The sequence below is a fragment of the Porcisia hertigi genome, chromosome 36, assembly GCF_017918235.1.
Source record: "Porcisia hertigi strain C119 chromosome 36, whole genome shotgun sequence".
NCBI classification, from domain to species: Eukaryota; Euglenozoa; class Kinetoplastea; order Trypanosomatida; family Trypanosomatidae; genus Porcisia; species Porcisia hertigi.
In genome coordinates this window covers 1405504-1417500 of record NC_090595.1, presented here as the reverse complement: position 1 = coordinate 1417500, position 11997 = coordinate 1405504, and the positions used below count along the sequence as shown (strand labels likewise).

The following is an 11997-nucleotide window of genomic DNA, read 5'->3' as shown; positions in this document are numbered from 1 at the left end:
CGGGTGGGGCCGTGAACTGGTGCATACCTTTTTTTTTTCAGGGGACCGCTGGATTGTATGTTATCTTTGTACTATTTGCCTATGTTGCCTTCTCGGTTGATGTGTGCAATTATGGGCTACCGCTTGCCGGTGAATGTAGGGACGCTAGAAAAGACGAGGATTAGTATGCGATCTTACGGCCCAGCTGTCAAGCTGTTTTGGTGATACGGGATGACCAGATAAGAAAAAAAAAAGCATGCCTTCGACTGTTTTGCTTTGCTTGTATTGATGTGTGTTTGTCGCCCATCTGACTGGTTTTATTGAGGTGATGGTGGTGGGGTCTGGGGTGTTGTGCTATCTGGTACCTTGTTTTCCCATATGTGTCGATTTCTAGTGGTTCTATCTGCGCGCGCGTGTGTGTGTGTGTGTCGAGCGGGGGGGGGAGAGGTGCTGGCAGAGGCTTATGACGAATTGGGGAAATGATAACGCAAAAGGATGAACATCGGTCATGAAGTCGGCAGAATGGGCAGTGGACGACTTTTGAAGCACCAAAGATGCAGCTGCTAGTGATACAGCTCTGACCGTAAGGTTTGTCTTTGGGGTGACATCACTGTATTAGCGTTTGTGTTATAGTTTCCCATATTTCTGCGTATTTTTCGACTCCCCCCCCATCCAGTGTGAAGGTGTCAACAATGCTGTCCATCACTGCACTCTTTTCTCGCCTTTCTCGTGTTTTCGTTTGCCACGCACCAGAGAATGGCCAGCGGGCGAACCCAAGTACCATTTGTGCGTGTCCTCTCTTGCGTGTCATTTTCTCCTGCTCCCCTGTTTGTGTCCCCCCTCGTTCCATTTGTCAAGGGCACTCCGCCCCACCCCACATTCATTCATTCATCTGTTTTTATACACACGCACCATGTTCATTTATTTTCGATTTTAATTTTTATCATCATTTCACTCCTCAACAGTGGTGATGGGCAAAAGAGGCGTGTCAATATCTTTCTCTGACACACACACACACACACACACACACACTGTTGTGCCAGTTCGTGAATCTGTCTTTCGCCTAGGTGCGCACGCGAGATGAATCCATCTTCTTTTTGCCCCCCCCCCCCCTTTTTCCCCTACTCTTCTATTTTCGTCCCAGTGAGATCACGACTGAGGTGAGGAGAATACTTTTGTGATTTCGAGGGAGGGGAAAGAGGGAGGAGGAGACGTGTTGTGTGTGTGTGTGGATGGGTTGTACTGGGAAAAAAAAGTGTGTTTGACTTTTCACAAGACGACAAAAACACGAGAAACAAAAGAATCCATGAAAGCGTTCAAGGTGCTCGCAAAGGTGCCCACCTCATGAGGGGGTTTGCAACATGTTCCCCCCTCCCCCTGTTTTTTTATCCGCCTTTCATGCCGCGCTTGGCTACTCATGGGTCGTGCACGTCGAGAAGAGAAGTTGAGATGTAGCCGCTCTGCGTGGAGCACAAGTACACCACTCCATCAGCTTCTTCCGCATTCTCAATGTCTATTGGTACTACGCGTTGATGTTGTACTTTTGTGTGTGTGTGTATGTTGCTTTCCCCGGCTCGTGCATGAGTTCCACTGACTCTCTCTGCTCCTCTTCGTATTTTTTCCTTTTCTGAGGCACACCCAAACCTGCGCGCTGATCTGCACCTCTGGCGCTTTCCTATTTCTCAGTTCCGCCCCCTTCCTCTCTCTTTTTCATTATTGCACAAACAGGAAAAGAGGGGTACTGGTCTGAGGTATCCCTCGCTGTGTGTCGAAGGAGAAAAGGTCGGGGCGGGTGTGGACATCTCACAGCGCTGGGAGTCCTTTGAAGGTTTACCTTGCTGCTTCTCTATTAGTATTCTCTTTGCCTCCTCCTGCTCGGGCATCAGGTCGCGGGTGAAGCCCCCCTCCCCCCCCCCTTTCCTCCCATTCAGGGCAGAGGGAAGTTTTATCTCCCTGGTTGTTTATTTAGCAATATTTATCTTTAGTCACAGCCCTCTCTTTGCTATCGCGGTCACCGGCGTTCTTCCCCCCCCCCCCTCCATTCGGTGCTTTATTTATTTCGTTGCCCCGGGCTACGCGGTCGCGCAGATACGCACGCAGGCAGGCATTACGACCAGCAAACAAAGAGAACTGAGTCGTGGGCATCTTTTACTTTAGGCAAGGCCTCTCGACGAGGGCAGTATCACAAAACCTTCGCTGCCTTTTTCCTTCCGGTTCTTGTAGCAGACATGGCAGTAGCTGCCGGTACGCATGTTAGGGAAAGCCACTCACCCGATGGCCACAACGATAGCCATAGCACGGGCACAGCCCCGTACGAGAAAATAGCGGCCCCCTCGATGTCATCGCAAGACTATCTCGATAACTTGCCGGCCTTTGACACGACAAAACCCATGCCACAGCCACGTGGTGCAGTGGAGCGCTTCACGCGGGTGCTGCAGATGCAATTTGGCCAGGACCCTGACATGCCCACCCTTGGCCACAACGTCGAGCGCAAGTACCACAGCCTCTTTGATTACCTGGCTAGCCCTATCACACCGCTGCGCCCGCGGACATATGTGGACTCTCACACGCGTCCAAACCCATGCCCAGAGGAGTATTGGTGGGCGTCGTGGCGCTGGCCTCGCACAAAATACGTCAACGCCAAAGTGCCGCCACCGGTGGATGGCAAGTACACCGACTACTATCACTACTTGGCGTTCAAGAACTGGCTGGAGCGGGAGCGTGATGTCTATGTGGCACACGCCAATTTGGTGCACGAGATGACGTCACGCTGCCTCGTCAAAGAGGGGCAGTACAACGCTGCCAAGAACTGCCGTCATTTGTACCACAAAGAGTTTGCCATGTCTCGCATGGAGGAGCTCAACCAAGCTTTGCTGTACATGGCCATGACGGGTAACGCCGCCATCCGTGAGACGCCGTACCCAGAAAACTTCGTAGAAGAGAAACGCAAGATCTACGACGACTGGCTCTACCGAACTCGCATGCGCAAGCCTGGTGACGTGGCATAGTGTGGACATATACACACGCATTCATTTTTTTTCTCTGATATCGCTTATCTCCGCTCGGTAGAGACCACACTGATGCGCACACAGTTGTGTTCTCTTTTTTTTTCTGTGCAGGTGTGTGTGTTTGTGTGTTTGCACGTCATTTCTCAACAACATTAGCGAAGTGGTGTTCCTTCATTCGCTCTTCTTTTTCTTCTTTCCTCTCCCCCCCTCAGACACACACACACACACACACGCCAGCGCACATGCGCTCACTCTTTTACGGCTCCACTGCATCGGTGTCTGCGGGTAAAAGTGTACATGAGCTTCACTTAACCCCCTTCTTTGGGTTGAATGCCCGAGGATGTCTGGAGAAGACTGGTGATGGGGAGGTGCGTGTGGGAAAGGGGGAGACCCCACGTGCCGCTCATAAGATTCTTCAGCATTCGTTCGCTAATGTGAGCGACCAGCTTGATTTTGCTCTGCACCTCCCACGCAAAGCGAGCCACGTTCACACTACACACACACACACACAACTATGCTTTTCACCGTCCACTTTCTTTTTGCTTTCCTTCTCTTCCCCCACTCACTCACCCCCAGGGGTACACGTCTCACTGTCGGAAAACGTCTCATGGTGCGCGGCTGCTCACGTCGGATTTCTCGATTATTTGCCCTTGTAGCCCATCCCCAGCATGCTCAGAAGCAGAAGTGATGCTGCACCGACACCGAGCACAGGCCAGCTCAGTACCGTCTTCGCTTCTGCGGAAGTGGATCAGGACCCTAACGTTACAGTACTGAGGGCGAGCGGGCGCATTCAGAAGCTCACACAGGCTACTGATGCCCTTATCGCTCGCGATTTTGTCCTGCGCGAGGAGGAGGCGATTTTAGATGATCTTGAGGCCTGCATCGTCTCTCTCGAGGACGAGGTGAGAGAGGCTGAGACCCAGACGGAAGAGCTCCGTAAAAGAAGCTCCTTGTTGCACCCTGGTAAGCGGCGCGCTATCGTGGGCGAGAACCCGGAGGTGTCTGCGCTCTGGGGCAAGTATGGCAAGTCTATGGGTAGCCTTGTGAAGCAACACTCGCTTCGGCTTGTGGAGCTGGAGAAGGCACTCGCGACCGCGTCAAGTGGAATTTCCGAGCTGTCGGTGCCGGAGCCGCTTCCACGACCGCCAGTGGTGAAGGCATCCACGACGACGGTCACCACAGGGAATGCATCCAGTAAACAGGAAGTGTTGTTGTAGCGATGTGCTACTGAAGAACACGCAAAGCTGTGTTTGGAAGAAGGTAAACATGCCTCCGTCGCGATGTGTCAAAAAAGGCACCCGTGTCTCCCCTTATGGCGGTTGCCCCCCACCCCCTCACGCACACACACACACACAAAAAGTTTTTTTGAGTCTGTGTGTGTGTGCGTACACTGTGGTGAACATGTTTACCACATTTTTATTCCTCTGTGCTCCCTCGTGTGAGCCCCCTGAATGCCCTAGACACAAAAAAAAAGGGGGGGGATGAGGACACATGCAGAGGTGCGTTGCTTTACGTGTCTAGGATCTGTGTACAGTTCATTTGCTTCGCTTTCTATCCTTTGAACTCCGTGTATATATGCTGGTCTATCACTCATCCACTGCTTCACTCTTTCTCTCCCACTAACAATTCACGGAGTGATCTCTGAAACCACGCGTCAATAAGTAAATATTGTATATATCCAAACATATACACGCGTACGCACAGGCGCACACAAATAGGCTCACACGCACATTTGCAAGACAACCTTCCTAAAAAAAACACAATAACAGCAACAGCAATAAGTCATAGTGTAATTGACAAAACCAGCATTACCACACAAAACTTGGCTGCAAAGAGGAAGCGGCCGTGCCGCTGTGCAAAGGCCGCCCTGTTTCGCCGCTTCGTCTATGTGCCTGCAGGCGTGCGGGCGGCTTTGCCTCCAGCTGCCTTTACTAGACGCTCCTTTTCCCTAGATTTCTTATCCGCCGAGCTCCTCACATCCCACAAGGTCAAAGCGGGGGTGGGCGGGGAGCCTCATCTCACAAGTGCCCCCCCCTCTCAATACACCTTTCTTTTAATTGCTAGTACGCAAGCATCGACTGTGCGTCAGGGGTGTTTGTTTGGAGTCGCAGTGCTGTAGAGAATCACTTGACTAGGCCATGGTGGACCCGTTCCTAGATGCCGGCAATCCTCTAGAGTTGGAGGTGACTCGGCTCACGCAGGAAAACCGCGAGCTTCGCCAAGAAAACGCACGGCTTCGCGCACGAATTAGTCTGTCCTCCACACCCTTGGAAAGGGCGTCGAACGCCCTCAGCGAGCGAGCTTCGGCGCAGGGCATGGACGACAGGGTTGCTGCCCCCCTCAGGACTTCGGCAGGAGCGAAGCCGACAGACAACCCCAGTGGCACGCTGTCACAACGTTCCAGAAAGGCTGCAGTGACCTCGGCCCCAAAACAGCACCAGCAGCCGGTCGTGTCTGCTGCGCGCATTGAAGAGGCAGTTCAGAGAGTCAAAAAGGAGCTGCGCGCCGAGGTGGAGAAGTTCCAAAAGGCGGCAGAAGTGAAGGCATCGCAGATGGAGCAGATGAAGCAGCAGTTCGAGATGTTCGTCACGACCACCTGTGAGCGCGAGGCAGCTTATGAGCTGGTTTACATGCAATTGTTTCGCGACTTGGAAGAACAACAGGCCCTGGCACACACCGCACAGGCGCAGCTGGAGAAGGAGCTGGAGAAGCAGCGACTAGAGGCGGTGGAGCTGCGCGCGTCGCTCCAGGCTGCCATGGCTTCAAAGTGCAGCACTTTGACCTCAGCTTCACAGGGCTCGCCTTCCAAGTCAGGGGATGTCGCCGCGGCGTCGTCAGCTGTGACGTTGCCAGCGAAAAAGACTCGGGCCCGCAAGGCTGCTAAGCACACCACTGAAGAAAAGGGGTCGAACGTGACAGCGGCGCAGACCACTCGGGAGGACGCTGCCGAGGAGCAGCAGCAGGTCACCGAGCCAGAGCAGAACGTGACGCCGGAGCCGCGACGACTGAAAATCGCTCAGGGTGGCGCAACTCTTCGCACGGACAGCAAGAGCGCTCGTCTCAAGCGTCCGCGCACCGGCTCTGCTGTGAGCGAGTGTTCGGTGACTCGGTCAAGGCGTGGAAAACAGGGCGCTGCTGCCCTCGCGCAGGTTCACATGCCAAGGGCTCCCTTGTTTGCCGCCACGTCAGTGAGTGGCACAGTGGCAGCTGCTGTGACATCCACCACGAAAACGATCGCAGCGGCGTCTACCACGGCCAATTCCCCATCGTCATCTCCACGACAAACGACGAGCAATGCTCTGGGTGATTTCTGGGCGCTTCTTGCCTGTCACACCGAAGCTACTCACGGCTTCCTGCCTCTGTGGCAGCATCTTGCCCGCCTCCGCGGTCCGGATCGCTTGACGGCGCTGCAGGTTATGATCTCTCTCCTGCTTCACCTGCTGGGCCCTACCAATGCACAAATCCCGCTCGTTTTGCCTGCCTCTTTATCGACCTACGCCGTTGCCCCGCCTACATCTATCACGGTAGTCGTGACGGCGATTCGCCTCCTGGAGGTGCAGCTCAAAAATGAGACGCAGCAGCAGCGCGGCGTGGCGGGGATCCGCACCGATGCTGCTGCCCAGGAGTGCTCCACGCTTCTTCACTCACTCTTTTACCGCGTTTGTGTGGCGACGCTGCGACGATGGCAGACTGCGGAGGACGGGGCGGACGCCGTGGATAATTGGGCAACGGCACTTGTCCACCTCTACGGTTTTCAGCCCGCCCTCTCAAAGCTTATGCAGTACACCAACACCACTGCCGCATACGAGCGCACGCGCCTTGCCCAGAGCTGGATAACGTACACAGCTCAGGCCATCTTTGCGCAATGCTTCACGTCATCGTCCACGTTGTCCGCCGAGCTGGCTGTGGCGCGCTGGCGAGAATTGTGTGACAGCGTCGGGTGGAGCCCTCATTCTCTGTCTCTCGAGCAACTGGAGACGGCAGCGGCGCGCTGTGTTGCGCAAACACGAGTGGGCCTTGGGAATTTCACCGCTGTGTGTGCTGAAGAGGCACTACTCTCGCTTCGCCTCGTTGTTCTGTACCGAGGCTTTGACCACATGGAGCGCATTGCAACCCTGCTAGAGTTGCCAGGTGTGTTGCCGATGGTGATCACGAAAGAAATTTATGCTGAGCTGGTAAGCTTGGCAGTTATGGATCGTTCTCCGTTTCGCACAGCCAATGCTCTCCAACACGCCCTGCGTCTTCTCATGGAGTACCTGCAGGAGGTTTATCCAGAGCGGTGCACTTCGGCAGAGCACTTTGTGAGCGTGCCACGTCTTAGCCACCTGCTGGCCACGCTGGCGCTGCTGCGCGCAGAGTCGTCAAACGCCACGGCAACCGCTCGGGTTGCGGGGACCGACTCCGTGATTAATGACGCGGTGCAGGAGGGTTACCAGATCGCCATTCGATGGCTCCATGCGCAGAAGGTGGCCCTCGACATGGTACGGCAGAGCCCTGCGTGGGCGCGTGATCGGCAGCTGCTTCTCCGAGACACAGTGCTGGGCCAACGTCTCTTAAGCGAGGCGAGCGTAGCGGAGCACTCGTAGCCTCGATGCCACTCTTCCATTGCGCTGGCATGGCGCTGTACGATTTGAGAGAGATCTCCCCAAAGAAGAGAGTAGGTGAGGGGGCTAGCTTCAGTCAGTGGAGTTAGTGTATGTGTGTGTAGGCACTTCTCGATTCCCGATGCGCCGTTGGATAATGAGAGTGCAATCGGGTGTAAGAGAGTGTATGGATGCGTTAGTGTACACAGAAGCGTGCACGCCACTGGATATTCCTCCAAGAGGAATGTGCACCGATGGTGCTACGACTGGATTTGTGTGCGTGTGTGTGTGCATGAGTAGTTGCTGTGGCATGTGCTCGTGACAGCGTTCACACCTGCGTCACCAGCTTGCCCGCAGAGTTCCCTTCTCACGTTTCAAGGGCACATAGTCACATGAAAGCTGACGAGACGGGGGGGGCGAAGGAGCGGGTCTTGGCCTCTCGCTCATTGCACATGTTGCGTCGTCTTACCTCCTCATTTTTCTGTTCCTCTCTCTTGTATGGTTTCTCTCTCTTTGTTCTTCACCGCACAATTTTGACCGCCTCACTCGTGGGCATCTTTGCAGGAAACACCGAGAAAACAGCTACATACATATATTCCGCGCAGCTCAGCCGCCGGAGAAGCGACTAAGGCGAAGAACCGCGACCCCTTTTCTCGTCTACTGCCCCTCTTCTCCCCCCCCTTCCCCGTTTTCTCTGTAGTATCTCACCCCCTTTTCACGCAGTAGTGAAGCGGGTGTGGTCATCTCTTTCAGCTGTCATTACTGGTGAAGTCTCTCTCCCCTCTTTTTGTGTGTGCGTTTGACATTTCGACTTGAGGTCGATGGTGTTGATCGTTGTGAAGGGAGCTCACTACCCGGATGAGTTCACGGTGGAGCGCGCGCTGACCGATGCGCTTTCATCACCTCAGCAATCTCCCAAGGACACCGCAGAGACGCGGTTTTCATCTGCGTGTTCGTCCCCCGTCTCTAAAGGCACCATCGTGCCCGTCATTGCACACATTCTCAATAAGCGCCATCATGTGCGCCTCATGCTCCTGTCGGCCCAGGAGCTGGCCACGCTGTGGCCTCAGCACTACCGCTCCGATGGCACAGCTGTCATGAAACCAGAAGAGAGGCAAGAGCTGGAAGAGGTCGTGGAACGATATAAAGCCCTTATTGGCGACCTCAACGCACGGCTCAAGGACGCAAAGAATCCGGTATCGGCCGACGAGTTCGATAACGCCGAGCGCGAGTTGCGGGCGCTCACTGTCACTCTGTACCCCTCCCTGTGTACCCATAGGGACGGGCCTGAGGCAGCAGTGCAGGAATTGTACGCCAAGCACGAAGACCCCGACTTGGACGATGACACACGCTTGGTCGTGTACCACTGCCGTGCCCTCCTCGATCCCGAGTGGAAGGCGAATGAGCGGGTCAACGAGGACGAAGCGGCGCTGTGGTTCTGCGGAAAACCGATGGAGGCGACGCTATCCAAGTACTGTGGGCGAAACGAAAAGAGCAAAATCATTGTGAGGGTCTCGCCGCGGAATGGGCCAGCCCCAAGCAGTGAACCGCGCATGCGCTACGAGGATCAGCGCGCACTCTATCGCGCCATGTGCCTGCGGCGCGAAGAGTACAAGCAGTTGGAGGACTCGGAGCTGCGTGACCGCGTCGTTCAGCAGTGCCGGGGAACGGATAGGCTATTGTTGGGTGCGGCCGAGGCTGCCAGGAGTCGTGGCACAGGGGCACGGACGCTGATGTCCACCGCCGCTGGTGCCTGCAGTCCTACTGCACTGTGCACGGACGGACTGCGCCCCATCTTCCCCCGCAGGGAAGAGCGGGAACTGCCCATATCTTGAGAACGTAACCTCACGCACTTTACCTGATGTAGAATACGGAGACAGCGCTCTTTTGCCGTTACGTTTCTGCTCTGTCCTCTGTTGCCATTGTTTGTTGCCCCCATTCGTTCTCCCCCCCCTCCCCACCTCAAACTCTCGAGCTCTCTCGCACTCATCTGCCCTCAATGTCTTTCTCGGGGGGACTCTCTCCAGGATGGGTGGGGCGATGCTCCCGGTCGTCGAAAAAGGTGCGAACGGCCCCACTCGCCTTCTCGCGCAAAACGAAGGTTCCGGGAGGTCCACTGTAAAGAAAGTACGCAACACAACGAAAATAGACTCAACGAGGGAGGTAAACCTGGCGTGCGCCTACCGCATCCGGAAGCGCTCTCATCATCGCCTTCGATGTCCTCTCTTGCATCTGTGCTTTATTGGTATGCGCTCCAGTGTGTTGTATGATGTAGTCACCCCCCTTCCACGCTTTTCTTTTTCCCCTTCCTCCCCTCTAAAAGAAGGGCACCGCTGTCGGTCTTAGCGGACTAACTTTTGACGGCTGCTTGAACCGCGGTGTTTGTGCGGGAGTAACTTGGGCAGGCAGCAAACAACAACAAAAACGGAGGACACGACGACGACGGCGAAAACGTGGCCCCGTGCTTGTTCCTAGCCTCCCCCCTTTCCCTCCCCCGGCCCTGTCACCCCCCCCTAACCGCCTCCCAACCCTTTCTTTTTTTGATTTACTTCATGCCTGGGAACAGGCATCATGTCCACCTTCAAGGACTGCCTTCGTGAAGTACGAGATGCTGCTAGGGAGCATGTTGAGGCGTCTCATGGCAGCGACACGGGCGAAGCGCTCTTGGGCATACCACGAAAAGAGGCCCTGGTGACCATTGCCCTTGTAGCGATTCAGGTCCTGGAGCAGGAGTTGCAAAAAGGTGGCGCCGACGACGACCACGCGAGTGACGTGGAGCTGCAATCGCACCTGAAAGCGTGCCGAAAGGCTCTCAAGTCTCACCGTGCACTCCACACCGCTGGTGACCGAGGCGACTCGCATAAGAAGCGCCCTCGGCAGGGTGAGGCTACTGATGTGCGAATGTCCTCTTCCGCATCCAGTGGTGCAGCTGCAGAAAGTCAATCAAAGACCTCCAAGTCGATCGAGTTGGGCCAATACGCCTCGTCTGGCGTCTTTGACCAAAACGAGCAGAAGCGAATGAAGTTTGCGCGTCTCATGGGTGGGGTAAAGGCTGCTGTCCAGGAGAAGGGCGGTACTGGCGGGCAGTCACACCACAATACATTCGTTGCGAGCAACACCGAGCTGAAGCGCATGAACGCGAACCTGGAGTCGCAATTCGTGTCCGCCATGAGCCACAAAGGAAAGAAGGGACTCGGTGCGTAGAGTGCGACAGGGCAAAAAAAAAGCACAACACCGGTGGAACATGGTGTGTGTGTGTGTGTGTATGCGCGCGGGGAGGGGTGAGCAGGGAAGGAGGGAGTGGCGGTCTGAAACAAAGCTGTGTTCCTCTCCTATCATTGTCTCTCTTGCTCTTGAATTGATCTACGACTGCGTAGTTCGTGCGCTTATCTGGCTGGCTGTCTGGCTGGCTGTCTCTCTCGCTTAAACGGTGAGGCAATAGTTGCAAGCTAATTGCCTATAAAAAGGGCACACAAGGAAAAGCATAGCGGTGCGCATGTAAAGCACTGGTGTGTACACACATACCAACAGCGGCGCCGTTGGCGGCATCGCCTCCTCGAGCGTGTCCGCGACAGTACAAGTGAAGATGAGTGTGGGTTTAACAAAAGAAGCCAAACAGAGAGCATGACATCGGAGCACTACTTTGTCGTGCTAATGTTCTCGTGTCTTCTCTTCGCTTTTTTTGGTCTACACTTTTTCACGGTCCCCCATCACCGCAACGAAAGCAGTGCAGAGACCGATTTTGTTTCCAGTGTAGAGGGGCCCCCGGGGGAGGGGGGGATTACTAACTGTCGCTCCACGCACCGTTGGTGCTCTTCTCTCCCCATTTGTGCCTTGCATGTGAAATGATGCGGTGAGGCGCGTATCGAGCTTTCTTTGCGACGCCCAAACGATGGTGGCAAAGCCACTCCGCGATTCCCTTGAATTTTTATTGTTGTCTCTCTCTCTTTCCCTCTCTTCTACGTTTACGGTGCCGCTTCGTCTCTGGTGCAGAGGAGCTTACAGCTGAGATACACTCGACACATTGATCTACACACGTGCACACACACACACACACGCACACACTCTTGCGTGCATAAACTTTTTTTTGCTTCTCATCCTCTTCCCCCCCCCTCCACCTGTCTTTCTCTGCTCCTCAGGCAGTCACGTTCGGCGTGCAGAAGAGAGTCCACATCACTCCACGCCCCTCTGCGCTTCGGTATTTATTCCTTTTTTTTAGTGGGATCTTCATTCTATTTCATTCTCGAGTCCTTTCTCCCCTTTTCTTCGTGGCTAACACGACCCGTTGTATCACTGCGTGGCCCCTTTGTTTTGTGTGTGGGTGCTCGTGTTTTTCTCAGGGGTTTCGAGGGTTGGTCCCCACTTTTGGGTTTCACGCAGTAGGTGTACATCTCTCTCTATATATATTTATAAAGGCGTACACGGGT

At 54.8% G+C, this 11997-nt stretch overlaps 5 protein-coding genes across 5 annotated transcripts; all 5 read left to right on the top strand.

The window, feature by feature from the left end:
* Positions 1 to 2207: 2207 nt before the first annotated feature.
* JKF63_00359 (uncharacterized protein) lies at positions 2208 to 2987 on the top strand (the record flags this gene model as incomplete). The annotated part of the gene is made up of 1 exon (XM_067896411.1): positions 2208 to 2987. The coding sequence occupies one exon, from the start codon at positions 2208 to 2210 to the stop codon at positions 2985 to 2987; it is 780 nt and encodes a 259-aa protein (XP_067752568.1).
* A 668-nt stretch (positions 2988 to 3655) lies between these two features.
* On the top strand, positions 3656 to 4204 carry JKF63_00358 (uncharacterized protein; the record flags this gene model as incomplete). The annotated part of the gene is made up of 1 exon (XM_067896410.1): positions 3656 to 4204. The coding sequence occupies one exon, from the start codon at positions 3656 to 3658 to the stop codon at positions 4202 to 4204; it is 549 nt and encodes a 182-aa protein (XP_067752567.1).
* A 921-nt stretch (positions 4205 to 5125) lies between these two features.
* On the top strand, positions 5126 to 7573 carry JKF63_00357 (uncharacterized protein; the record flags this gene model as incomplete). The annotated part of the gene is made up of 1 exon (XM_067896409.1): positions 5126 to 7573. The coding sequence occupies one exon, from the start codon at positions 5126 to 5128 to the stop codon at positions 7571 to 7573; it is 2448 nt and encodes an 815-aa protein (XP_067752566.1).
* Positions 7574 to 8391: 818 nt separating this feature from the next.
* JKF63_00356 (uncharacterized protein) lies at positions 8392 to 9405 on the top strand (the record flags this gene model as incomplete). The annotated part of the gene is made up of 1 exon (XM_067896408.1): positions 8392 to 9405. The coding sequence occupies one exon, from the start codon at positions 8392 to 8394 to the stop codon at positions 9403 to 9405; it is 1014 nt and encodes a 337-aa protein (XP_067752565.1).
* Positions 9406 to 10141: 736 nt separating this feature from the next.
* Positions 10142 to 10774, top strand: JKF63_00355 (uncharacterized protein; the record flags this gene model as incomplete). Its single annotated transcript, XM_067896407.1, has 1 exon — positions 10142 to 10774. The coding sequence occupies one exon, from the start codon at positions 10142 to 10144 to the stop codon at positions 10772 to 10774; it is 633 nt and encodes a 210-aa protein (XP_067752564.1).
* Between the last annotated feature and the right edge of the window lie 1223 nt (positions 10775 to 11997).